This window comes from Amia ocellicauda, chromosome 3, assembly GCF_036373705.1.
Source record: "Amia ocellicauda isolate fAmiCal2 chromosome 3, fAmiCal2.hap1, whole genome shotgun sequence".
In the NCBI taxonomy this organism is placed as follows: domain Eukaryota; kingdom Metazoa; phylum Chordata; class Actinopteri; order Amiiformes; family Amiidae; genus Amia; species Amia ocellicauda.
The window spans coordinates 16,794,806-16,820,223 of NC_089852.1; the positions used below are offsets into that span (position 1 = coordinate 16,794,806).

General features: G+C 40.1%; 3 protein-coding genes across 4 annotated transcripts; 1 reads left to right on the forward strand and 2 right to left on the reverse strand.

Moving 5' to 3' along the window:
• Positions 1-714: 714 nt before the first annotated feature.
• On the reverse strand, positions 715-14,830 carry mcm2 (minichromosome maintenance complex component 2). Its single transcript, XM_066698328.1, has 16 exons — positions 14,765-14,830; positions 13,607-13,791; positions 13,015-13,184; positions 10,442-10,708; positions 9,749-9,968; positions 8,973-9,180; positions 8,273-8,407; positions 7,870-8,061; positions 7,258-7,351; positions 5,678-5,928; positions 4,698-4,824; positions 3,959-4,071; positions 3,231-3,473; positions 2,632-2,814; positions 1,839-1,994; positions 715-1,558 (listed from the first exon to the last, which is right to left on the reverse strand). The coding sequence occupies exons 1-16, from the start codon at positions 14,768-14,770 to the stop codon at positions 1,448-1,450; spliced, it is 2,661 nt and encodes an 886-aa protein (XP_066554425.1). The 5' UTR covers positions 14,771-14,830; the 3' UTR covers positions 715-1,447.
• A 1,063-nt stretch (positions 14,831-15,893) lies between these two features.
• Positions 15,894-19,872, reverse strand: ccdc51 (coiled-coil domain containing 51). 2 transcript variants are annotated; one of them, XM_066698329.1, is made up of 4 exons: positions 19,747-19,872; positions 18,434-18,793; positions 17,817-17,981; positions 15,894-17,519 (listed from the first exon to the last, which is right to left on the reverse strand). In XM_066698329.1, the coding sequence occupies exons 2-4, from the start codon at positions 18,743-18,745 to the stop codon at positions 16,767-16,769; spliced, it is 1,230 nt and encodes a 409-aa protein (XP_066554426.1). In that variant the 5' UTR covers positions 18,746-18,793; positions 19,747-19,872; the 3' UTR covers positions 15,894-16,766. The 2 variants fall into 2 exon arrangements, with proteins under 2 accessions (XP_066554426.1, XP_066554427.1); XM_066698330.1 differs by lacking the exon at positions 19,747-19,872 and adding an exon at positions 19,186-19,692.
• tma7 (translation machinery associated 7 homolog) lies at positions 19,836-25,109 on the forward strand. Its single transcript, XM_066698331.1, has 4 exons — positions 19,836-19,917; positions 20,784-20,839; positions 20,962-21,049; positions 24,682-25,109. Exons 1-4 carry the CDS (start codon positions 19,902-19,904, stop codon positions 24,714-24,716), a joined length of 195 nt encoding a protein of 64 aa, XP_066554428.1. The 5' UTR covers positions 19,836-19,901; the 3' UTR covers positions 24,717-25,109.
• Positions 25,110-25,418: the final 309 nt, after the last annotated feature.

The window sequence follows — 25,418 nt, forward strand, 5'->3', positions numbered from 1 at the left end:
TGGGCCTTAAATTTCTTAATATTGGCAAGTGCTCACAGGAACATGAAGCTCTTTAGAGATGGTCTTGTAGGACCATGCTTGGCTATTACCTCCTTTCTAACCTCCTCAGACAACTCTCTGGTTTTCCTTCTCTTTTCCATGTTCAGTGTGATACACACAGTGAAACAAAACAGCCGAGTGAGTGCTATTCTCCATTTCAACTGGGTGAATGAGTGATAATGTGACTGAAGACACCTGCGATACTAATTAAGAGAATGGTCTGCTTGAGGAATCACTACAATTATTTCATATAACTTCTAAATGGTATCAATAATATTGTCCAGACCATTTTATAATGTCTTTATAGAATAAACAAGAACTCCGTTATTTTCACAATTTTTGTGCATTGTTCCACAGCAAACCAAATACATGCATGTATAGATGACAAAATATATTTTAATTTCAACACTTTTCAGGGCAAATAGTGCATTATTTATAATGCAAGGGTACCATTACTTTTGGTCACATCTGTATATAGACACTTTTTTTGTTCCCCCTGTATACTTTTCCTTCTCCATTTATTTTAAGCATTTCTTAATTACATTTGCAGTGTTTGAGATTTCCCCCCAGGCAAATGAATGAAACACTGAAATTAGATTGCAAACCAACAAATTAGGGGGAAGTCCCATTAGGCAAATTATATTTCACCTAAATTAATGCACCTGGCAAGACAAATTCATAGCACAAAGAGCAACTTTAATGGTAGGTGTAAATATTCAGATCATAGAACACATAGAAACAAAAAACATTATAAATCCCAAGGGAGATATTTTAACCATTTAGCCTCCAAAGCATTAGATTTCTGCATCACAAAAGGAAACAAAAATTGATCTGTGAAAAATACAGATATTTGGATTACATCAAATGGTATCATATCTAATATTGAGGCAAATGAGGAGGTAACCAGATACTAACATGTAGTATGAAAGGTGGATTACTTCTTAATCAAAGTTATGAATGCAATTCTGGCATTACAGAATAGGAAAGGGATTTCAAAGAAGTGGAGTGAAGGAAGATGGCGTGTGGGAAGCAGCCTTATTTCAGCTGTCAAGGAAACAGAAGAATATTGACACATTACATGTTAAAAAAAAAAAAAAAAACCTTGAACATCCTTAAACTACCAAGGGTTAAACCAATCATGTACAAATACATTTGGGGTGACATTATAAACAGTATGTTCTTCTGGTATCTTGTACCATTGTTCAGTGGGTCAAGGCAGATCAGTGACATTATAGGTAGACAATCCATTTCATCTTCACATCTCCCACATCAGGTGTGAAAGACTGGGAAAGAAAAATGGCTTGGCCACCAATTAGCACTGCTAGAATAATCCATGGTCTGCCCCCAGGACCCGATAATATAGAAAGCCAGTAGTTCAAGCAGCATCTTGTGGAATTGTCTATGGGTATCAGAATTGCTGGATTATCAGCTTCTTCTTTGTATCATGGCTGAATTTGTTAGTCTTGAAGAGGTCACTGTCGTAGAATGCTGTCAGATTGTGGATGTTGATTTGACGAGCCTAGAAACAGGAAAAATAAAGGGAAAAACAAATCGAAGGGAAAAATCAGTAAAGGTCGTTTTTCTGGAGCAAATTACTTAGGACAATGTTAAACTCTAGTCAGCTGGAATATAAAGATGATAAATTGGCTGGAAATATTTAATCCAACGGCTGTGAATAATTACAACAGCTTCCTGACCAGCTCACATAAGCATGTATAAACCAACTATTAACAACTGCTTCTTAGAAGGGTTCTGACATTTGTACACAATGGACAGCATTCCTAGCACCACCTCCATACCTTGTCTGTCAGGTCCTTTTCTGGTATCTCAATCGTGTCGTGCTGCGCTCCATAGCGGTTTCGTTGGTAGGTCACCTGCTCGGCCACCAGCTGCTTCAGGATAAACAGCAGCAGCTCATTGTTGTCTCTTTTGAAGGACAGATAACGGGAAAATGTCTGCAGAAAGGAAGGGCAGGGTTACAACACAGGCACTGCAACACTTTACTGTCTAATATAGCAATGATCATGTCTAAACCTCTTCTAATGAGAACTAGCAAGTCGACTAATCAGGTGCTCAGATGCCACCTGCTGGTTGATCCGTTTCCATTGATCATTTGATACTGCAGGTTTGTACATCTGGCTCAGTGCATTTTTATTCCCCACTCAAAGAGTGAATTATTTTTCCAATTTGCCATTCTTCTTCGAATTAAATCTTTACCATAACAAAGCCTTCAGAACATGGTTATATATTTAATTCCAAACCGTTAAGAGCTTTACAATAATCAGTGAAGAACCCAATCTTGCACTTTCTCCATTTGGATGCTCATATTGCTCGACAGTAACTGGGCTGATCATGTCATTTGTATATAATGTAACCGGTCAATTACTCCATTGTAAAATAAATTATAATCCTCTGCAGACTCATTTCAATTACAGAAAGTGATGCAGTAAAGTGGTTTATATGGCTTTGTACAATGCCTTTCATGCTACTGCAAATCTAGAGCATAAATTGTAATTTAACAAAATACCACGCAATTCAGACTGGCCAACACTACAGGAACTGGAATTTGAATCGTAACGGACTGCTGCCCACCTTCCTCATGCTCCTCATGACGCTGAACTTCTGCGTGTCAATGAAGCTCTCCAGCATGACACGGATGGCCATGTTCACGTCGTCCTCCACCACGTAGTCACGCAGGTGCATGCGGGCGTGGGCCTCCGCCATCCGGATCATGGACTCAATGTGACGTACTGTGATTGGGATACTGCCCGTTGCCTGGGAAACCAGCACACACCACCGTTAACACACCACACAGCCCCAGACTACAGACAACCATCAGACCAGCCTACAGAAAACACAGACTGTAGAAACTTGTGACAAACTATTTCACTCTAGTGGAAAGTTTGCTTTAATTGTGGCTCCAAATAAAGCCCAATAAGGAGGGGGGAAACTCCATTGCCATATAGTTCTAGATTTGAAGTTTTACTGGCTAAATCAGGTTATAATTTGATGCATCAGAACATTTTCTTATGTGTGTTAGAGAAGCATAAACAGGACAAACCTGAGAAATCCAGGATGAATTAAGACTAGCATGCTCTTAAACTGCCTAAATGTGCCTAGCACGGATTTTACAGAGCAATGCTGTAGACAGGACAGGATGTTCCCTGGAGGTTATAAACCAAAAGACTCACCATTGACTCTTTGCGCAGGTCGCTGTACATTCTGGCCACCTTGTCCTGGTCCATCTGGTTCAGTTTGGGGTGTACGCGCTCCTTGGCATAGATTATATATTTCTTGAGCAGCTCCTGAGGTATTGGATCCACTCCATAAGTATTGGGCAGGATCACCTCCTCCAGACTTGCTCCCCCCACATCCTTGTTGCCAGGGTGATGCTTAATATGGCTGCTGACCACAAATCGAGCCAGCATCTCATCCTGAGACGGACGGACAGACAGCCGGATTAGATATCAGTCATGGTTTCAAGACACAGTGAGAATCAGCCCATTTTGAGTTCAAGATCTTATCAGTTTATAAGATATAAAGATGGAACATCTCTCAAAATGTTGGGGGCCTTTCATTTTCTGATGGTTACAGTGGAATTTAGATATAATGCAGATCTAATCTTAAACTCACAAAGAAGCCATTTAAAACTAATTATAAATGCAGACAAAAGGTGATGACCACAGTAGTTTTACAGTACAGGGTAGGTTTGCTTTACAAATATCATTTGACTGTTTCCAAACTACTGACAAACTAGTGCTCAGAGAAGTCACCATCAAATACAATGAGTAATGTGTGATTTTCCAAGTTATCTTTAGGTGTACTTATCATACAATATCCTTCAACCATTTGTATTCAAAATATATATATTTTTTTAATTGAGGTTGAGTGACCAGTTCTCTCTAAGGTGAAAGTTTACCTGCACTGGGTCCACAGTATCCCTGACCACACACAAGATGTCAAATCGAGAGACAATCGGCTCAGTGAGATCCACATTATCCGAAAAGGTGAGAGAGGGGTCATAACGGCCTCCTGTAAAGTCAGTTGGAGAGGTGTTTGTTAAAATACTGGGAGAGAAAAAACTACTACTTAAATTTTGTTCTGCACAATAACTCAAAATCGGTGGACTTCCAGAGATTACAGCATATCATAGGTGAAGACATTTTAAAATGTAAGGTGCAGACTTCAAATTCAAAAGCAAGGATGAATCCAGGAGAACCTTTTCAGCATAATTCATCCTGCTCAACAAATACTTGACCTTTGGAAAGGAAATTCTGACTCTGCTAATTCAGATCTTCCTTATTAATTACAAACAATCCTTTCTTTGTTGCAAATTATAAAAATCGTGAATGGAATTTTCCTACGTACATATTTCTCAGCTTCCCAAATTGTTTTCAGCACTGTAAACTACCACCTCCGTGTTTGCGTCTGTACAAGAAAGGTTTTCCAGTCCCGATTATGCAGGCACAATGAGCACCAATGCACAACACTCCCAGGATGAGCTTGGGAAGAGAGCTGGTCGGCACTTAATTTTTTAAAGAAAGCAGCAAACTGTCACAATTACAAAAGGGAGTCTGAAAACAGCTGTTAGGCTGTAGACTAATATAGTAGTGTGCAGCCCTGCTGTATTTGGATAATCTGTAGCAGAGGTGCATTACCAATGGGGTTGGAAGCAGCAATGATAGTACAACGAGCCTGAAGAGACGTGACAATCCCAGCTTTGGAGATGGAGATACTCTGTTGCTCCATCGCCTCATGGATACTTGTTCTGTCCTGGTCATTCATCTGGGTAAAGAAAAAAAAAAAAAAAAAGACCAGCTGTTTCTACTGTGACCAAGACATTCGCCAAAGGCAGATGGTGAAAGAGAATATTAATTTCTTGACATGGGTTTCAAAAAATAGTGCGTTTTAGTGCAAGTAACACAATGATTAAGGTTTGAGATTGTGTTAATGTAGGATACAACTTTGGAAACTGATGTATGTAATGAAGACGCAAGCCAAAAGGATTCAATGTTTGGGAATAACATTCTAAGGATTGAGAGAAGGGTTAGAATTGAGAAAACCAGAGCTGGGGTGATGTGTTGACAACCTCTCCCCTACCCTCTGAAGACATCTCTGATAAGCACAAGGCATAGCAATAAATAGGGGAGGAGATTAAGAGCATGGTGACCTGAGAGTTCGACACTCTCAGCATGGGATGTAGAGCGTTCTGGGGCCTTGCAAATTATTGTTTTATCCTTTGAAATTACTTGCTTCTCTGACTGATGTCTCTAGATTGATTTTTTTCCCCCTACATGAGCAACATTTTCCAATACAAAACATAAGCACTGCTCATTTTATATACATTGAATACTTCAACTACAAGAGTATGCTAACAGTTTCAATGAACTCCGACAATATGAGGTTAGAAACCTACATGCCACATTAAGATGCAAGATAAGGAAACTAAAATAAAAAAAAAATCTCCATATTGATTGCTGCTGGCCCCTGCATCCCCCTGAGTGCTGCATTGAGGGATGTTCTTGCCTATGAATGCAATCTCTACTAATACTCTGCCTCAGTAAAAGCTGCTGACACCTACCAACACACAAAAATGGTCTGGGGGTTGATGGGTCAGTGATGTAAACAGGCCACATACCTTGTCAAATTCATCGATGAGGCAGACACCACGGTCAGCCAGGACCAGAGCCCCTGCCTCCAGGGTCCACTCTCGACTCACTGGGTGCCTTTGGACGTAGGCAGTGAGACCCACAGCGGATGCTCCCTGGCCAGTGGTGAACACTGCCCTGCTGGACACCTTCTCCACATACTTCAAGAACTGAGACTTGGCTGTGCCTGGATCACCACACAGTAGTACGTTGATGTCCCCTCTGACCTTGTGCTTCCCACCTGGGCACCAAACGAGAGGTATTTATGAGATTACCAAAAGGGCTAAAGCTGGGAGTATAACACTGCTTCATAAAACACTGTAGAAACTTTCTGGTTTATTTCTTAGCAGACACCCTTACCCAGTTTTCACAGGAAACATTTTCAATGCATGACAAAGTGCAGTCAAGTAAAAACAATACAACAATCTACAAGCATGCATCCTAGTAGAAATGAGCTATCAGGTGAAGACAAAACCATTAAATCCCAGGTATGTGCTAAAGGGTGGGGTAGGCACAGGATACGTTACAGTAATTGATAAAAGTGCTAACGATACATAAGGTTTACAATTCGAGGTCTTAGTAAGGTTTATATGTACAGCTCTGTAAAAAATTATGAAACCACTTAACATTGATTTCTGAACTTGATTCTCAAATGTATCCAGAGCTGTATATGTAAACAAGGCTAGTTTATGTGGCTTGCTTATTATTTATTATAGAGGTGCCAAAAATAGTGTGTAAGCACTTCAGAAACTGCATGAATGAAGTTGTACATGTGCTGCCAAGATCAAACATTAGAATATTCTCCTTAGAGAACATGCTGCATCTTAGTCAGTCAATTGTATACTTTAAAAGTACATAAATTCACTGTGTTCAAACATTTCCATGAACAATAGTAAAAGAAGAAAATGACTAGAGTGTGTGGGTGTGAAACTGTATAGATTTGGAGCTCTATTTTCTAAGATGCTCAAATATTGACTATGTCCTACATTAATAGAAGATTCAATTCTGTTGATGCCCTGTATTTAATGTTCATGTTGGATAGTGAATCTTGCAGCTGTGTCCACCACTTTATTTACTTCCATTTAGAACAAAAAGCTTATTAATAGCTTGACAGAAAATGTCACATTTTATCACCAGTGAAATGTCAGATTCCAATCTATTATTGATGATGTAGTCTGAAATGACATTTCCTTAATAGAAAAGTCCCCCCCAGCTCCTACAAAATAGGAAGTTAGATCTGACATCTTAGTATTTATCATTTTCATACAAAGTAAGTTTTTCTACACACATGTACACTGGAAACAGAATTGAACCCTTTTTCCAATTAAATTGCTTATTGTGGAAGAAAAATCTTGCTGTTCATTACATTAACTTTACTGAACAGTTAATCTGATTACTATGTCTAGTACTAAAAATACAAACTAAATATCTAAATTCACTTCAACAGGATCTGGAAATGCAAACTGAAATGGTTTGTTTGGCCCATTATATTGACTATGCAACTTGCTGTGCTGCAACGGACACTTCTGAACACCAAACCAAATCAGTGAACCACACACAATTCACCTACCAGGATTCTTTGGTTCCCCTCCAAATAGGGCCAGAGCAAGTCCTCTCTTGATATCTTCATGACCATAGATTGAGGGTCCAATGCTGGCAAATATCTGTAAGGGGAGATGGAATGGCAATTGAGATCAAATACTCCAGTGGATGGGTCTGGAATACCTGCACAAGCACAAACATGTGTCAGGAAATTGTAGAAGAATAGGAGAGGCAGTGTACCCCTATCTTAGAGCTAAAGTAATAGAAGTAAAGTAATACTTAAAGTAATAGGGCAGCAGTATGGAGAAGTGGTTAGGGCTCTGGACTAGATTACTCCAGTAAATGCCAAGCTGTATAAATGGGTACAAATGTAAAAATAATGTGATATGTTGTAACAATTGTAAGTCACCCTGGATAAGGGCGTCTGCTAAGAAATCGGGTAATAATAACAGAAGTTCAACTGACAACACAGCTGACACTGTGAAGGGAGGGGACAAAAGCTACTAGCTCACATAACAGATGCATAGTTATGGTTTATAACTCTTCCGCTAGTTCCACTGATCCAATGGGAAGAATTCAACTACTAGGAGTTAAACCGTCAGTAAAGCTAAGGGCATAAAGCTAAGGGCTCACTGCTTACCCTCTCCCCGATGCGCTCGTCCTTGGACAGGGTGACAATGGCCTTCATGTCCTCGTCTGTCAGCTCACCCACAGCCACCTTGTTATCCTTCTTGGTGATATGGTTGGCCATGATGACCGTGGCGAAGACTGGGAAGCCGTTGGCAGTGTTGAGGGAGCCGTCATAGTTATTGTTATAAATACCAGTGAGCTCCTAGAACCCCAACAAACACACCGTAGTAAGGAATGGATAAAAAAAAAAGCTTTGATACTGTGCAAAAGCTACTCCTGTATTCAAGTCAACAAATGATGCAATCATAAGAAATACAGGATTTATACATATATTCCAAGTTTCAGTTAAGAAAATGGATTGATAACTGACAGCACAGATTTTTGTAGGTGTCGACTCAGAGTCCTCTACTTACGATCTCGTCCCCTGGCTTGCAGCTGTCCACCAAGTCTGCCAGGAGGATGGCATCCTTGGAGCGGGGCAGTCTTCCAGCAGCCACCTTGCCAGGGCTCTCTTGAATGGTGATTCGCTGATAGTTCTGGTAGACTGTCTGAGAGAGAAAAGGGAAATAATTGGTTATTCACCTTGGCACAGATTACCTTACTGGCATAATCTTCATCTTTTTCACGGAGGAGTAATTTAAAAGTATTTAAAGATGGGACTCGGCTCCTGCAGAATCTACCCAAATGATGAGCAATTAAACAATGTGACTGTGCTGTAATCATGGGATTATGGAACAAAAGGGGATGACATGTTATCTGACTATTGCCGGTGTACTTCGTTTACTAGTTTACCAATATCACAGAGGCACAGTACAGTTTAAGGGCTTGCACAAACATGGACCAGTTTAAACTGCCCAGGTTTATTTAAGTGCAGAGACAGTTCATTTGTTCCCTTAAATCAGGACTTCCAAGGAAGACATCCTACAAAAATCCCATTAAGCGAATTTAATTATTTTTGGGCAGCCGATTTGGTACGTTTCATCTCAGACTTTCAGCCTATTCTTATCGATCAAGTCACAATAGTGCTTTTCTCAATAACTGCCACTGTAAACTGCAGGAGTTAACCTGAAATACAGCTGTAAGGGTGGCTAACCCAACCGCATAGCAACCCACCTCTTCCATGTTGATCTCGAAGGGCCCCAGCGACTGACACTCGGGACAGGACCCCGGCTTCACCTCCTGGTTCTGGGACTGGAAGAAGGGTCCCAGGATGAAGTTACACTTGTTACAGTTGTACTTCACCATGCCCAGCTGGGGTAGGACGCCAGTGCAGCTGGTCACCACGCCACTGGTGCGGATCAGCTGGTTCAAATGCAGTTGCCTGGGGAGTGAAGAGCAGCAATACTGTCACACGTTCATGCCAGTGCTATACAACAGAGGAAGATTTAATTCTAAAACACCTCCTTGTCTATGCACTTTCATGCCTACTCATTAATGAATAGCAAACTATGGAGGAGGGTCTAGCGATATTGAATCTACATCACTCTCAGCAATCAGTGTAACTTCAACCATTTTGTTAAACTACCTCCCAATATGACTGTTACTTGTTTTTGCCTTATTTACAAATGCACCTGAATGCTGAGAGCAAAAGTTGGGAGTTCTGCAAAAGTTATACCGGCTGTGGAAATAAGCCTCAGTAGTTTTAATATGATGAATGTTCACTTTAGTTCAATTTTATCAACATGTAGCCAAAAAAGTTGTTCCATCTAACCAAACATTGTGAACAAGTTAAAGTAAACGTGAAATCCCACTGCTCTCAGTCACAACTAAACTTCAAGCACAAAGGCAATCACACATCAGAACAGAGGAAATTGTTCAGACCAATTGTCCGTAAATGGCCAGCTTAACTCCCTAGCTTTTAGGCCAGCGCTTGAATTGTCCAACAGTACCTTAGTGACCGCAGCTCCTCCACGAGGGGCAGATTGCAGATGCGCACGTGGATTTCGTGGGCGATGCGGTCATATTTGGGGTACATGGCTAGCACCACCTCCCTGGCTGCCTCGTCAAAGATCTTCAACATCTCAGTGGGCGCCTCAGGCAGGAAGTAAGCCAAAACGTGCTCTCGAGCTGCTAGGTCCTCATAATTCACTACCAGGCTCTCTCGGTTTTCTGCAAGACAGTTGACCCATGGGTAAGCCAGAGGGCACAAGAACTAATGACATTCATGACTGGGGGACACGCCCCTAGCACTTTAAGTGGAATGCTACATTGCAATGCTACGTAGTTAAATCACTAAAGCTAGATGTGGGTTTTGACAGATGGGATATGTTCAACCAAGTGTAGTCTCCATCTCCGTCCCCATAACAAAATAGTAGACAAGTTAATTGACCACATAAAAGGTTGTCCCTAGATCCTTGTTTGAGTGCCAGAAAATTAACCTATAGTACAAAATCCTATACATCCTATAAACTCACATTGATAGATGTAATCGCCGTATAGAAAACAAAGCACTAAGTACATTTTCATGGAATACGAGCTGCACTCAAGACTGCAGAAAATTAATAAAACTGATCTTTCTGAAAATAGCTTTCCTATGACCTGCGACTTCCCTTCAGCAGAGCCAAGACAAGGGCTCTCATTACCTTTGCACATGTCGCTGATCTTCTCCTTGAAGACATTGTGGCCATTTTCATCCACGTGGGTCCTCAGGAAGTTCTTGAAGCGGTGGTAGATCTCCAGGCGGGGGGCGGCCATGGACACCCACTCCCGCACCGAGTGACCCTTCATGTCCTCCAAGTTTTCAATGCTCTCGATCATCTCGTCGTCCTCCTCGGCTGCGGCTCGGTCGGCTGCCCTCTCTGCCAGCCGCCTCTTCCTGGCGGGACGATCCTCGTCCTCGTCTTCACTGTCTGCAAAGCCCAGAGCAGGAGTAACAATTCAAGCAGGGGGAGCTTCCATCAAAACCCAGTGTGGCAGGGCTTAGATCACCATATAACCGTTTCAAAGGAAGGGTTCTGAAGAATTGTGACTGCAGTTGGGGGTCATCCAATTCCTTATGTTACACAGGTAGTATTTTCATAAATAGAGTAACATTTTGAGATCACACTCGATCCCTCAAAGACTATTTTGTCCAATTACGGAAATGACAAATGTATGTTCCTAGTTAAGAGATTTACGATGACCAAAAAAAAAATGTATTGGAGAGGGCTCTCCAGGAGCAGTTTTGGGCACCAGTGCCTTAAAGTCATTATACACTTTGATAAAACAATGTCTATGCAGGGAATCCAATTTGTTAGAGGTTTGATTGATTTCCATTTGGGGAGCAGCTGACGGCTTCATATTTCCAGCTTGTCACTGAATTTGGAGCCACTCTGCACATATGGGTACAATATAAATAGCTTTTTTGTTGCGTCATTGGAAAATGTGAAATAAAATCAGTAGCTCTGAAAAATTAAGATGTATCAATGCGCTGAGCAATGATACTCCTACCTGCCTCCCTAGTGTGCACTTCAATCTAAGCAGCAGTTTCAGAAGATTAATGGAAATCGAATGATATGGGGAGTTGTAAAATTACACCAGGGCCTGAAGTCTGAACATTCAGAGGTTCATCAAGTGGAAGTACCATCTTATGTGTATACTGAATGGTACTTATACCATCTGTGTGCTTAAATGTATAATTTTTCTACATAATGTGTCTTTTTAAATAGAGATTTTACTTATGTTTCATTCATTAGCCTGAAATATTACTTCCTTTATTCAAAATAAAATTAGAAAGACTTCAGCAATGAGTTATGCAAATTAGCACCTTCAAAGCTTCAATCCTTCATTGTGCAAAAAATCCAAAACCTTCCATAAAGCCCTAAAAGATTTTTAAATGTATATACTATAGAATGGCTTAATACTAGCTGAAACCTTAAGGACTTAGCTACAGTACACTATGGACATTCAGCGTAGCTGAAGGCTGTTATTTTCTATATTTAGGGGGTGGTTTAGTTTGATGTCCTAATGTTAAGACTTTCTTTGATTAATAAATCAATTGCATTGGACTAGGGACCTGCAATGCAACAATCTGTACTGCTGCCAAACATAATACTAACTGGCAGGATATTCAATATTTGAAAGGATGCACTAAGGCTCTGTCTAGATTGTGGGCATAAAAAAATCAGTGACGCAAAAGCAGCATTAAACAAATTTGTTATGTTCCAGTTGCTTTGTCGGACAAAGCAGTGAACATGTTATACTTTTCTCTGGATCCAAAGATCCCCTCTGAGACAACATCAAATTAATATTCACAACAGGAAACAAGACTATTGCTCAGTAAAGTTAAAAACATTGTAGCTAACAAGTCAAAGCCAGGGGCTTGAACAACATTGGACTGGATTTAAATATTCTGGGGTTTGCTCGCAGGCTGTGAGAATGACCAATCAATTCCAACAGACTGAAACTCACCTAATGTTTCACTAAATTTTTTATTAACCCAGATAGAGAGTGTCACTTAAGACTCAAAGAACATTGAATGACAGCTGAGAACCTCAAACATCAAAGTGTCTCAACTAGCCCTGCATCAGCAGGTTTTCATTCCAGTGTAGTTGAATACTACTTCTGATTGCGCTCCACTGGTTTAGGAGCTGAAAACAACTGTCAATGTAGATATAAAAACCACTAGTTAAATAAAGAGTTCAATTAAGAGTTCAGTTTAGGTGAAAGGCTGGGGGGGAACCAGGGTATGAGGGTTGGGAACCAATGCTACAGAGAACACACTGACTGTATCCATGCAAGTTTCACTAGTGCAAAATGTTGTGCTTTAAAAGAACAAGAGAAAATTAGTAAGGCTGAATTGCAACCGTGGTACAACAGACAAGTTCTATCCATTTTTTCTATGGATGGGTGTGCTGTATTTTTCTAGGGACTGTGCATCTCTGCCTTTGTCAATGCAGGTTGCTCAAGAGGGCAATTCAAGCAACATGATTCAAATGTCACTACAAAACTACACAAACTAAAGCATTACTAAACAAGAAAATTCATCACCATGTATGAATAGTTTATTCACACCCCCGCCCTTACATTAATTAATTATAGTAATATACACTGTTCAAAGAACATCAGACATCTCCCTTAGAGGAGTATGACACACACATAAAGCATGATATCTGGCACACGTGAAGGTGGCATTTAAACACAGCCATTTTGTACCCTGTGATATCTGCAGACTTACCGTACAGCAGGCCCCTTCTCATCCGGCCCCCCAGGCCACTTGCTTCATCTCGTCTCCGCATGGCCTCCTCAGCTGCAGCCCGGGCCCCTGGGGACAGTTCTGACAGGTCCTCATCGTCGTCCAGCCCCTCCCCCTCATACTGATCCAGCTCGGGAATGGCACGATAATCCCTGTGCAACCCGGGAAGAGGTCAGAATCGAGTCAATTAAAGAGGATTTCATTCAGGTACATTTATGTCCGAACAGCAGCAGGTCTTAAAAAAATGGTAGACAAGATCAGATCAGAAGCAACTTAAAAAAAAAAAAAAAAAAAAGTTATTAACACAATAATACCCCTACACATCAACTGCAAGATGATGCTCCAACATATATAAATTACAAAGATGTTATATCATTTTAAATGTTAATATTGAGCAACTGGTTGCAGGTTGCTGGTTGCTGATTGCATGTGGCATTCGATAAGTTTAGGCCAAAATATCTATGAATAAATGGTGAAAGGCTCAGTTTTGACTCTTGTGCTTCAAGTCTAAAGCACTGCTGTTGTGGTACTTCCTGTGACAATAATTCAGTTGCACTGTCTCCAAGAGCCTCACCGTTCCATCCCATCGCCAATCAGCTCCTCTCCATCCTCCTCCTCCTCGGGCAGCGCTTCCTCCCCCAGCAGACCCTCAGACTCGTCCTCGAAGGGGGGCAGGTCTCTCCCCGGGCTGGAGGTCAGGTCTCCTCTCCGGGACGCCCGGCTGGGGCTGGTGGCGATATTGTACGACTCGGAGGAATCCTTGGAGAAAGGGAAATAAATTAACTTAAGTAAGATCATTTACAGTAATCGGGCACCAATCAGGTAGATAGTTTATGAAGAATAATGAGAAAAATTCCCGGGGCACCGATTCCCAATGAAAGCAATAATCACATTAACATGCGTCAAGATCTGGTCTGATCACTTAGAGCCACAAACCTGTTAACACTATTTACAATAACAACTACACAACCGTATCTACAAGACATTACGTTTATCAAAATAACAAGTCTATAAATTAGTCATTTATTCGGGGTACATACTATTTTTATTTTACTTGTGTTGTGACGCAATCTGAATAAACTCCTACCCCTTTAATTGCGTATTCCGCGCACATGTGCTCACAGTGACAGCGGTCTTTACTGTGCGTGTATACAGGGAAAAGTTCAACTTCTCGACAATACTTGAAATAAGCGACATAACACGACTTTCCACAACACGGGACCAAAATGGACAGTTATTTAACCCACGTTTGAATGGTTATTCATTAATAAGACACGCTTCATTTCATAAATATGATTTAGGTACAACACGTAATTAAAAATATTAAAAACACACTAAATATCTGAATCGTTACAACGAAATGACTTTTATTCGGCACATCCAGCATAGATTACATATGAAAAAAAAAAAAAAAAGTTACCGGGCCAGTATATCATTTACATTCCCTAAACTATGTAATTATTACCTTGTGTGATTAAAGTTAGCAAAATGTAACTGTTCGGTTTCTGCATTTTATATTTTTCGGGACGGGACTAAATCGATGCAACTCTTTAGTTTACACGCTTTGTCTTGTTAAATAGGCTAGTTAAGACACCTCCCTTCACAGAGAATAAGAAATATAAAAATAAACTAATCTAACAACACAATAGAATGATTATTACAGCTCCACATCCTATCATAACTACATGTATATACTTTTATGATTATTATTATTAGTCCATTTTATACTCACAGCCATTCTGCAACTTGCTTTTCTCTCTCTTCCTGGAGAAACTGTTTCTTTCTCCTTTTTTCGCGCGAAATGTGCATGTGACAACAAAGCCCGCGAAATCTCATGAATAATTAATTTTGACTTCGAAAACGCCTTCCGATTGGCTCGTCTCTAATACATATTAATTTGGACCTGATTTCTTACCGCGCCATTCGACTCAAAAGAGAATGGGAGGTTCTAACGGATGATGTCACTGATTTGTATACATCTTAATTGCGCATGCGAAAATTAAAGACAGCTCAGTGGTAGTCGCTCGGACTCGATTCTAAGGTTGTTACCAAGATGCCGATATTAAAACTGAGTATACTAACAATTTTACTAAGTTTTTCTCTATGTATTTAAAACTGAGGGTCCTAACAATTTACCACGCTTTTAAATAAGTATTTATTAGGCTTTCAAAAGGTTTTCACCAATTTCACCACTGGTTATATGTGATTTCAATAGCTAAATATGTAGTGTATTGGCATGATGTGAAGTGATATAGAAATTCATAATTATTTTAAATGCTTATAGAAACTATACTATATGCATAATCTATAGTGTATGTGAATGTAGTGTGTGGGTTATATGTGCCCTTTAAAGGTTTTTGTAATCACAATAATGTTCTTATTTATTCATTTAAAATTTGCATTCACACCACCAGCTGTAATTTCAGTTAGATCTTTTGAGAGGCTTGAAGGCAATAAAACATGTAATTGAGTGAATCTGGTTTGTTCAATACACCTACAATTATTTGTGTAACGAAACTGAACACTTTCACTTAGTTTCCTTTTCTGTCTTCTGGTCCCTATTTTGTGTTGATTTTGTTAGTAAATTATACATTTTTTACTTTCCTTGATCTATGTAAATTAGCTATATATATCCCAGCATCACTCTTTATTTAGTACACTTCCCTTTCTAATCTCTTTCTGGGGCAGTAATATATTTGTATAGTGTGATGCTCTAAACTGGACATTAAGTACTGTGTGAAATATACATGCACTTACTGTGAAAAATATATTTATATAGTGTGGTGCTCTAAACTGGGCACTGAATACCGTGAAAAATATGAACATATACTTATTGTGTAAAAAATGTGGAACACAAACAATAAAACATTAAAAACAATATTTTAGAATAATGCAACCATAACAAACACAGCCAATGCATTTGTATGAAAGACTGCAAAGCACACTTCTACAGTTTCTGATGAAATCCAGAGGTTCCTAAATTCTTATTTAGATCCCATTCCACTGCGTATTAAATAGTCTCAGCATTACCTCCTTTGAATCCTAATACACCCCACCACAAGGTTATCTGTTTTTATCATTTGCCCTGTGATGGTGACAAAATGCTTCCAAAGCGGTTCTATTTTGAAGCACTGTTACACAGCTTGTGTATTTGGTCAATTCATTATCATGAATGTAAATTATACTAATCTCATTTGAAAAAGCAGCAGTTTTCTTAACTAATATACATTATAATGTATCCCATTTCCCATGTACATTATTATAATTATATTTCTTAGCCAGGGAAACTTACAATTTTACACTATATCACATAATTTGTTTACATATAATGACAGATTTATACAGCTGGGTTTTTACTGGAGCAATCAAGATAAAGTCCCTTGCTCAAGGGTACAACAGCAGTGTCCCCCACCTGGGATTGAACCCACGGCCCTCCACTCAGGAGTCCAGAGCCCTTTGCATATGATACAGTGCTTAATCCACTCAGTGTTAAAACCTTGCATTCATACTCATGTCATTGTTTTATATACACAATAAATCTTATTTTCCACTTTTATTATCAGCATGATAAAACAGTGTTTCCAGGCATCAGGCCTGTACCAATAGGTCTGGAGAATTGAAAATATTTAAGGCTGAATCTAGTTTTGTTCAGTACCCACATAACAACTAAGCAGGTTCATGACAAAGGGAATACATATGAAGATGGACCATTTAGAGCTCTCTGTCACTGATTGTTAATTGGCTTTAAAGATCAAATATAGTACAGGAAGAGTCAGGGCAAAGGCAGAATAGGTCAGAACGGTGCTGTAAAGTGCGTTCTTGTTCATCCGTGTCTCCAGTCTCTTTTCTGCTTGGGCCAATCCCAGCATAACGCCCTCCTTATCGTAGATGTGCATGTCCTGGGCACTGAGTGCAGGCTTTTCTGCTGCATGAGACCTGACAGACAACTTGACTGTTTGGAGCTCAGACGCAACCTTCCCTATGTTTTGCTCCAGCTTTGTTAACTGAGGCTGGAGGCCTTCCATCAAAGCCTGGATCTTCTTACTAGAAAGCAGCTGTTCCTTCAGGGCTGACTCGGAGACACTGCTCGGGAGGGCCTTGGTGGGGGTAACTGGGGCGACTGTGCTCTGTGGGCTTCCTTCTTGCAGAGAGCCCCTCAGGGTGTTGATGAGCCCACTGAGCTCCTCCTGCTGAGAGTGATGCATGCTGGCCTGCACTTTCATAGCTTCTTGCAGGCTGATAGGTCCCTTCTGGGCTTCCAGGAGCAAGCTCTTCAGCTCCTGCAGACGGACCCTGTTGATGTAAGTGGAGCCCAGTACTCCGATCAGGGCCCCCAGCACCGAGCCGATAACAGACCAGTTTTTCGTTCTCTCTGCCCTGGTGCGCTCTTTCTCATGGCTCTCCCGCACTCCAGCCGAAAAGAGGGCAAACTTCTCCCTCTCCCCCTCCTCTGCTTTGATGTAGGCCGTGCGGAGCCGACGCTCCTCCTGGGAAGTAAAATAAAAGAAATATGATGTGGAGGATTTCATTTGACTTTGCTCCAGGATATGATTCAGTTCTCCTAATATATGTAATACATATAATAAACAATGTTATAAATCTGATTGGGTAGAATGCACCGTATGTTGTGTTCATTACAGTTACACACTACACAAAGTCCTAGTCAAATAAGCATAATAGATAAAATAATAAGAAATCTGGGACATAAGACACAGTCTTCAATGTCTGAATATTCAGCAGTCATTCATGTTTTTTGGCTTAACAGTTAAATTTTGCTAGCCTACCTGCAGTAGCTTGTGCTCCAGTGTGGCCAGTTCCAGGTAGTGTGCCTCTTCCCTGGACACGCGGTCCAGCCTGTCCCTCACCTCCTTCAGCCGGACCTGCAAGGCCTCCAGGCTCTCATGGGCTTCCCGCACTATCCCTCTGGCCACCATGAAAGCCTTTTCAGCCTGTGAACCAAAAGAAAGAAAGAAAGAAAGAAAGAAAGAAAGAAAAAGTCCTTCTGTGAATCTAACACACCTAATTTTGATTGATCTTTTTGCTGCACACACCTATACAACTAAACTCATGTAAACCTGATAGTTGAATAATGTTTCTAAGTTGCTGCAGCATTATTATTAATAATAATATCATGGTTTACTACTACTATTTTTCAGCCAGCATCTGCTTACTCAGTCTCGATGTTTTACACATGGAAAATGCTCCCACACTCACTTACCATTGTAGTACTGTAGAAATATGTATTTTTACATCTCATGCAGAACACACATTTTAGAAAGGCTAAGGGTGGTATATTCATAGCATTCCTTCCTGAAGCTAAAACTTTCTTTAATACCCAGCTCTTTCTCTCAGTGCTACAATTTGATGTCACATGGTAATGACTATTTGTTTACTGCCTTACCTCTGTGACTTTTGTTTGTGCGTCACGGACTTCATTCAGACCCACAAACTCCTCGTATTTCTGCCACCAGTAGTTGACAGTGGATGACGCTTTCTGGGAAGAGCTTTGCCCCCACTGTTTGCCCAAAGCAGTCAGCCTGTGCAAGCTGGTCAAAGCCTGCTGCTGCAGAGCCAGGTTTTTGTCCGACTCCTTTGGGCCCTGGGTACAATAAAAGCGAATGGCACAGACATCTGGCCTGGGCTTCCCCGAGAGCAGAGCAAGGTAAACACGAGTCCCACACCTCACTGTGAGCAAGTCCCCTCTGTACCTCATTGAAGGCTGCAACTCAAGCCAAGTATAGACCAGGGGGACCACTGACACCTGTATACAATTAAATAATCATTCAGTTACGTAACAGTACGTATATTTAAATGTATCTGAAATCTCAATTACTTGATTAATTGCAATACATCTTATAAAGCTAAGGTTGAAACAAAGTATAATGACAAGGGGTTAAAATACATGTTAGTATCCACATAAAACTCTAGCTGGTTTCACAGACTGTGAGCAGTCCTAGTCTTGGATTATCCTAGCTAAAATAACATTAACAAGAAATCAAGTAGCTAACTTCACCGCCCTTGCTCGTCTTTCTGTGTTTAATTGAATGCACAGTGTGAGATATCTTTATAACATTCACACGTTGCGGAAAAATATAATTTATAACTGAGTAAAATGGGCTTCAAAAAAGAAACCACTCACAAGAAAGAACTTACACTTTAAACTGCAATATCGTATCCACGGTGTTGAACAATTGAACTTTCACTTCTACGGAAGCCGCAAAGACCCAATTGTGACAGCAGAGATACCTTACAGTCAAATAACCAGAATAGATAGGCTTGTACTGTAGCTTTGTTAACCGACTGTAAAAGCGATTACTATCGGCTACAGCAAATTATTCATAATATGTGTTTAACAATTACAGTTCATATTTTAGTCCAACCGTAAAAAATGTAAATTCACATTAAAATATATCTTAAGTTGTGTTAAAGTGGCTAGCTAGTGAAAACCCTTGTTCTCCCCCAAAGTTGTAAGAGTAAGTCAACAAATGTTATGAATGAAGAAACAAGTGCACTTCCATTGTATTAGTATTATTATTATCATGACATTGACCAGACGTGACACTTTCCGCTGCTACAAAATATTTGTATCAACTTCAAATGCAGGGTTAAATGTGTCCAAATTAAAAAGCCCTGCCTATATTAAAGTTTAATTATTTTGGATTTTTAACTTGTTCGGAAAAAAGGAGAACTGGTGTGATTAAATTAACGAAATACCTCAAAATGATCCTTCAGGGTCCAAGTATCTATAAAAATATCGCTGTCAGTGGCGCCGGCTGGGAGACTTTCATTCGGGCGGGTTATAGACAGCTACTTCCGGTTCAGCCTGGGGTCCTTCGAGCGTGTATCCAGATTGCGAGACAGTTGCAGACATGTCTGGAAGAGAGGGTGAGAGGCAATCTTGACCAATTTACTGAAATATTTCCCTACACCGTGGCTAAAAAGAAATGTTAATAATGAGCATGTTTTTATCTTGTGTGTACGCCGTATTTACAGTCTGGAAACGATGTCTGAATCCACCTATGCTGTATTAGAGCATTGTGCTACACTAATCGGCTGCTTTATATAGGCTTTTTAATCCGCTGTATTAATATATTGATCATACCAGACTTCGCCCAGTCGAATTGTTGTTGCTGTTTTATTGCCATGATCACGTACTATTTTGTCGTTGGTTGCCATTTTACCTAAACCAGTATAGAGGGATGCGCATGAAGATGGGGTCGACAATTGATGATACAGCAACTAGTTAGTGAAAAGGCGCTCCTCGACCACACACAGTATGGTTGCAGTTTCCCGCAGTTCTGCAGGACTCCACTGATCCCATTGGTGGAGCTGTGCAGATCCGAGCAGAGCTGCGGAAATGTGGGCTACATCGCGACCGACATGTCCGTATGCGCTGCTTTTGCTGCTGCTGCTGCTGCTGCTGCTCTCTCAGCGAGCTCTCCATGTATGCATTGCGATTGTAATTCTAATCGTCTGTGAAATCCAAGTTACCAGCTACTGAAATTTAAAGCATCAAAATGTACGTTCTTTAAAAAAAAAAAAACTGGCTTTGATAGACAACGTTATGTTTATTTATTTTCCCCAAGTTACAATGTTATTTCTGAGAGAGTAAATGCAAAATTCTATGAATGAGAGAAAAGTGAGGCCTGGTACAGTTTCAGTAATACCACACTGCATGTGATTCCTGAATGTTTCCAGTGTCAACCCGTTTTGTGGTCTTTAAATTTCCCTTTGGTTTTTCAATCTGGTAGGTGGTAAGAAGAAGCCCCTGAAACAACCCAAGAAGCAATCAAAGGAAGTGGATGATGTAAGGTTTTCAGGCATTTATACACTGACTCCTTTTCACAATTACAGATTATATCGGGATATACATTAAGAGCCATTACATTTTAGAAAACCTACTAACCCATGTATACTTTTCTGTGACAGGATGAGGCTGCTTTCAAACAGAAACAAAAGGAAGAGCAGAAACAACTGGAGGCATTGAAAGCTAAAGCTGCGGGGAAAGGGCCATTAAGTGAGTACTGGATTATTCCTGTTGATAGACCTTTGTAAAAGGGACTTTACACACTTTTCTGTATAGTGACTTTTATTGACAATGAAAAGTGGCATCCAGTTAAAACTCCTTAACGTGGACTCACCCTCTGCTGCAGTGCAAAGACAAAGTATGATCCCAACTCAGGACATTCAGTTTCTTTGAGATTTGAATGCACGTGTCTTCTCTCAGCATGTTACAATAGTTTTAAAGATAATTCATCTATTTTTTTTCCTTTTTGTATACTCCATTTGGCCTTAGTTACTGCATGCAAGATCATAATAAATACAGCACTTCTCAACTTTGGAGGTGTTGAAGAAACTCAGCCTTCTATTTGGTTAGAACATTCGTTGCAATGCCTTTATTACCCGTGACGTGGAGAGAAACAGTGACTCGAGAAGAGTCCAGAGTTGCTCTGACTTCATTTTAACAGTCAGAGCTTTTATACACAAAAATCAAAGATATGGTTATAATCAAAAAGTCTATACTATGTTATCTTAAAAGTTAGCTAAGCAGAATATATATCATTATAGGACAGAGTTCATAGATCAACACATGGATTAAGGAGCAGGCAGTTAAATCATACTGTTTGACATTGTCTCCAAGATTCCCATCATAAATAACAAACAGAAATCAAGCTAGCTCCTGGCCTGACCTTCTAGCTTGACCTTATCTTTCTTAAGGATAAATGAAGTAAAACATGTTTGAGAAAGGAATTTTTGACTTTCCTTCCACAGAGGCAAGTTTCCATTTCACTTGGAAATGGAAGAATTTGATGTCCATTAATTGATCTCCATAAAAATGACCTCCTTAGGACTTGTGGTCATAGGTTTCCTGTGTTGAAACAGAAAACCGCAGCTATTCCTTCCAATATGAATGTATCATAACCCCTCTGGCCAACCTTTCCTTGTGTCACATGTTATCTCTTATCACTCTGCACACTAATTATATTAAGAGAGGGAGGCCAGCATTCATGAAATTAGTTCATTATTCAGACATGACTATCACCTAGCACCGTTTCTCCAGTAGATGGCAACGTGTTGTCAAATGTTACTCTCTGCAGTTAAACTAAATTTAACATTGAAATATTGTCATAGCCTTAAGGATTAATGCAGGATTGATTTTTTTTTTTTATTTCTTAGCAGATGCCCTTACCTAGGGTGACTTAGTTTTCTTAAACATTTAAACCATTACAAAGTGCAGTAAATACAATCCATACAAAATACAATAAGCATACAAATGAGCTAACAAGTGCAGGGTAGGCAAGGGAGAAATTACAGTAAAATCATAGAAGTGCTAACAATACATAAGGTTTCAGGAGCATAGTTTAAGAAGTGTTAGAGCAAGTGTGCTGAGCTATACAGGATGTTGTATTAAATACAGTGAGGGGAAAAAAGTATTTGATCCCCTGCTGATTTTGTACGTTTGTCCAATGACAAAGAAATGATCAGTCTATAATTTTAATGGTAGGTGTATTTTAACAGTGAGAGACAGAATAACAACAAAATAAATCCAGAAAAACGCATTTCAAAAAAGTTATAAATTGATTTGCATGTTAATGAGTGAAATAAGTATTTGATCCCCTATCAATCAGCAAGATTTCTGGCTCCCAGGTGTCTTTTATACAGGTAACGAGCTGAGATTAGGAGCACTCTCTTAAAGGGAGTGCTCCTAATCTCAGCTTGTTACCTGTATAAAAGACACCTGTCCACAGAAGCAATCAATCAATCAGATTCCAAACTCTCCACCATGGCCAAGACCAAAGAGCTGTCCAAGGATGTCAGGGACAAGATTGTAGACCTACACAAGGCTGGAATGGGCTACAAGACCATCACCAAGCAGCTTGGTGAGAAGGTGGCAACAGCTGGTGCGATTATTCTGATTATTCTCCTTCTGTCTGGGGCTCCATGCAAGATCTCACCTCGGAGTTTCAATGATCATGAGAACGGTGAGGAATCAGCCCAGAACTACACGGGAGGATCTTGTTAATGATCTCAAGGCAGCTGGGACCATAATCACCAAGAAAACAATTGGTAACACACTACGCCGTGAAGGACTGAAATCCTGCAGCGCCCGCAAGGTCCCCCTGCTCAAGAAAGCACATGTACAGGCCCGTCTGAAGTTTGCCAATGAACATCTGAATGATTCAGAGGAGAACTGGGTGAAAGTGTTGTGGTCAGATGAGACCAAAATCAAGCTCTTTGGCATCAACTCAACTCGCCGTGTTTGGAGGAGGAGGAATGAGCCCAAGAACACCATCCCCACCATCAAACATGGAGGTGGAAACATCATGCTTTCGGGGTGGTGTTCTGCTAAGGGGACAGGACAACTGCACCGCATCAAAGGGACGATGGACGGGGCCATGTACCATCAAATCTTGGGTGAGAACCTCCTTCCCTCAGCCAGGGCATTGAAAATGGGTCGTGGATGGGTATTCCAGCATGACAATGACCCAAAACACACAGCCAAGGCAACAAAGGAGTGGCTCAAGAAGAAGCACATTAAGGTCCTGGAGTGGCCTAGCCAGTCTCCAGACCTTAATCCCATAGAAAATCTGTGGAGGGAGCTGAAGGTTCGAACGTCAGCCTCAAAACCTTAATGACTTGGAGAGGATCTGCAAAGAGGAGTGGGACAAAATCCCTCCTGAGATGTGTGCAAACCTGATGGCCAACTACAAGAAACGTCTGACCTCTGTGATTGCCAACAAGGGTTTTGCCACCAAGTACTAAGTCGAAGGGGTCAAATACTTATTTCACTCATTAACATGCAAATCAATGTATAACTTTTTTGAAATGCATTTTTCTGGATTTTTTTGTTGTTATTCTGTCTCTCACTGTTAAAATACACCTACCATTAAAATTATAGACTGATCATTTCTTTGTCAGTGGGCAAACGTACAAAATCAGCAGGGGATCAAATACTTTTTTCCCTCACTGTACATTTGGGAATGCCAGGTTCAGCTACACATAGTTATGTATTTCTTAGCAGACACCCTTATCCAGGGTGACTTAAAAAACATAAGTGCATTAAAGAAGTGCAATAGTCTAAAATTACAGATCAAAACATAGCACAAATTAGATGTTCAAAATTACATAACTGTATATTATTTTCTCATGCACTTAATACAAGTCCTAAATCCTGGATTTGTGAGCTGTGGAGTCATAGTTAATAGCTCAGAGGAAAGGGACATAGGGGCACGAGCACTAGCAAAGTAAACTTTCAAACTCTTTATGAATAACCTGAACATGTACAAACTTCCAGGAATGTGACTTTTGAGGACTGGAGTAGGAGATCAGGTTTCTGTTGGTGAACACAAAAGTTGAGACTTAGAAAATAGTTTGAAAGCTTATATGGGCTGCGCATCATTACTTGGCCTAATATAGGCTTTCTTTCTTTTGTAATTATCACATTTTGTGTTCAACAACAACATGGAATATGATTTAACTATATATTTAATAGGTTTACTCTAGTTGATTGCCACCTACCTGCTATTTACTATTCCATCTTTTACTTGTTCAGGGTACATGAAATCCTTTTGAACTCCATACCTCCTCTCTCTCTTGTGCTCAGTCTCCCTGAGCTAATAATGACAATATATGATTTATTTTCTGCAGCTGGTGGAGGAATCAAGAAGTCTGGAAAGAAATGAGTCTGGAGTGTGAGTCTTGTATGGAGAACTCTGGGCATTAGGGACCTTCTCCATTTCTTCATTTGGGCCCATTTTGACCAAACAAAATGACCCGTTTGTTTTTTGTTGTATGAAATAATAAAAAAGTTATACCAGTTTTTGGAAACCTCTAGGCTATCATGCCTTTTTTTTTTTTTTTTTTTTTTTTACAGCATCCACACTAAATTTACATTTCAAATCCCCATGTGAAATAAATTACCATTGTTGCTCAGTTTTTGGAGAATAAAATAGCTTGTAAACCTCTAGGTTATCATGCCTTTTTGTACATCATCCATGCTAAATTTCCATGTCAAATAAATGACCATTGTCATTTGCTCAGTGACTTTCAAAAATAAACTATAAATACAAACATAATTTGGCATTCAGGTTTCTCTTCCTCTCGCAGTATCAATTCAGTTCCATTGCCAGCAACTGGCCACTAACTGCCAGTGAAAACCTATGAAGATTATTTTCTATCGAGTAAGTTAGTTTCCCCCAACACCCCTTCCTCAAACTAGAATACAAGTGATGCAGCTGAGCTTTTAGTCCCACTCTGTATAGTTGTAAAATTTCTGGAATATGGTTTTTTTTTTTTTTTATGAGTCTTACAATTCCTAAAATAAATGAGCATTACATTTTTCCACTGAAACAGCAACCCAGATTATTTACATTCTTATCTTTGAA

What these genes read in the sequence shown, in the direction of transcription:
- mcm2 (XM_066698328.1), bottom strand. An exon ending in TCGAGATCAACATGGAAGAG is followed by an intron (nt 8,408 to 8,972) that starts GTGGGTTGCTAT and finishes TTTCTCTCTCAG; the next exon opens with ACAGTCTACCAGAACTATCA. An exon ending in ACGAGCGCATCGGGGAGAGG is followed by an intron (nt 7,352 to 7,869) that starts GTAAGCAGTGAG and finishes CTCCCCTTACAG; the next exon opens with ATATTTGCCAGCATTGGACC.
- ccdc51 (XM_066698329.1), bottom strand. Translation starts at nt 18,745, where the DNA reads ATGAGGTACAGAGGGGACTTGCTCACAGTGAGGTGTGGGACTCGTGTT. An exon ending in CACAAACAAAAGTCACAGAG is followed by an intron (nt 17,982 to 18,433) that starts GTAAGGCAGTAA and finishes TTTGGTTCACAG; the next exon opens with GCTGAAAAGGCTTTCATGGT. An exon ending in TGGAGCACAAGCTACTGCAG is followed by an intron (nt 17,520 to 17,816) that starts GTAGGCTAGCAA and finishes TTTACTTCCCAG; the next exon opens with GAGGAGCGTCGGCTCCGCAC.
- tma7 (XM_066698331.1), top strand. An exon ending in AATCAAAGGAAGTGGATGAT is followed by an intron (nt 20,840 to 20,961) that starts GTAAGGTTTTCA and finishes TTTCTGTGACAG; the next exon opens with GATGAGGCTGCTTTCAAACA. An exon ending in TGCGGGGAAAGGGCCATTAA is followed by an intron (nt 21,050 to 24,681) that starts GTGAGTACTGGA and finishes TATTTTCTGCAG; the next exon opens with CTGGTGGAGGAATCAAGAAG.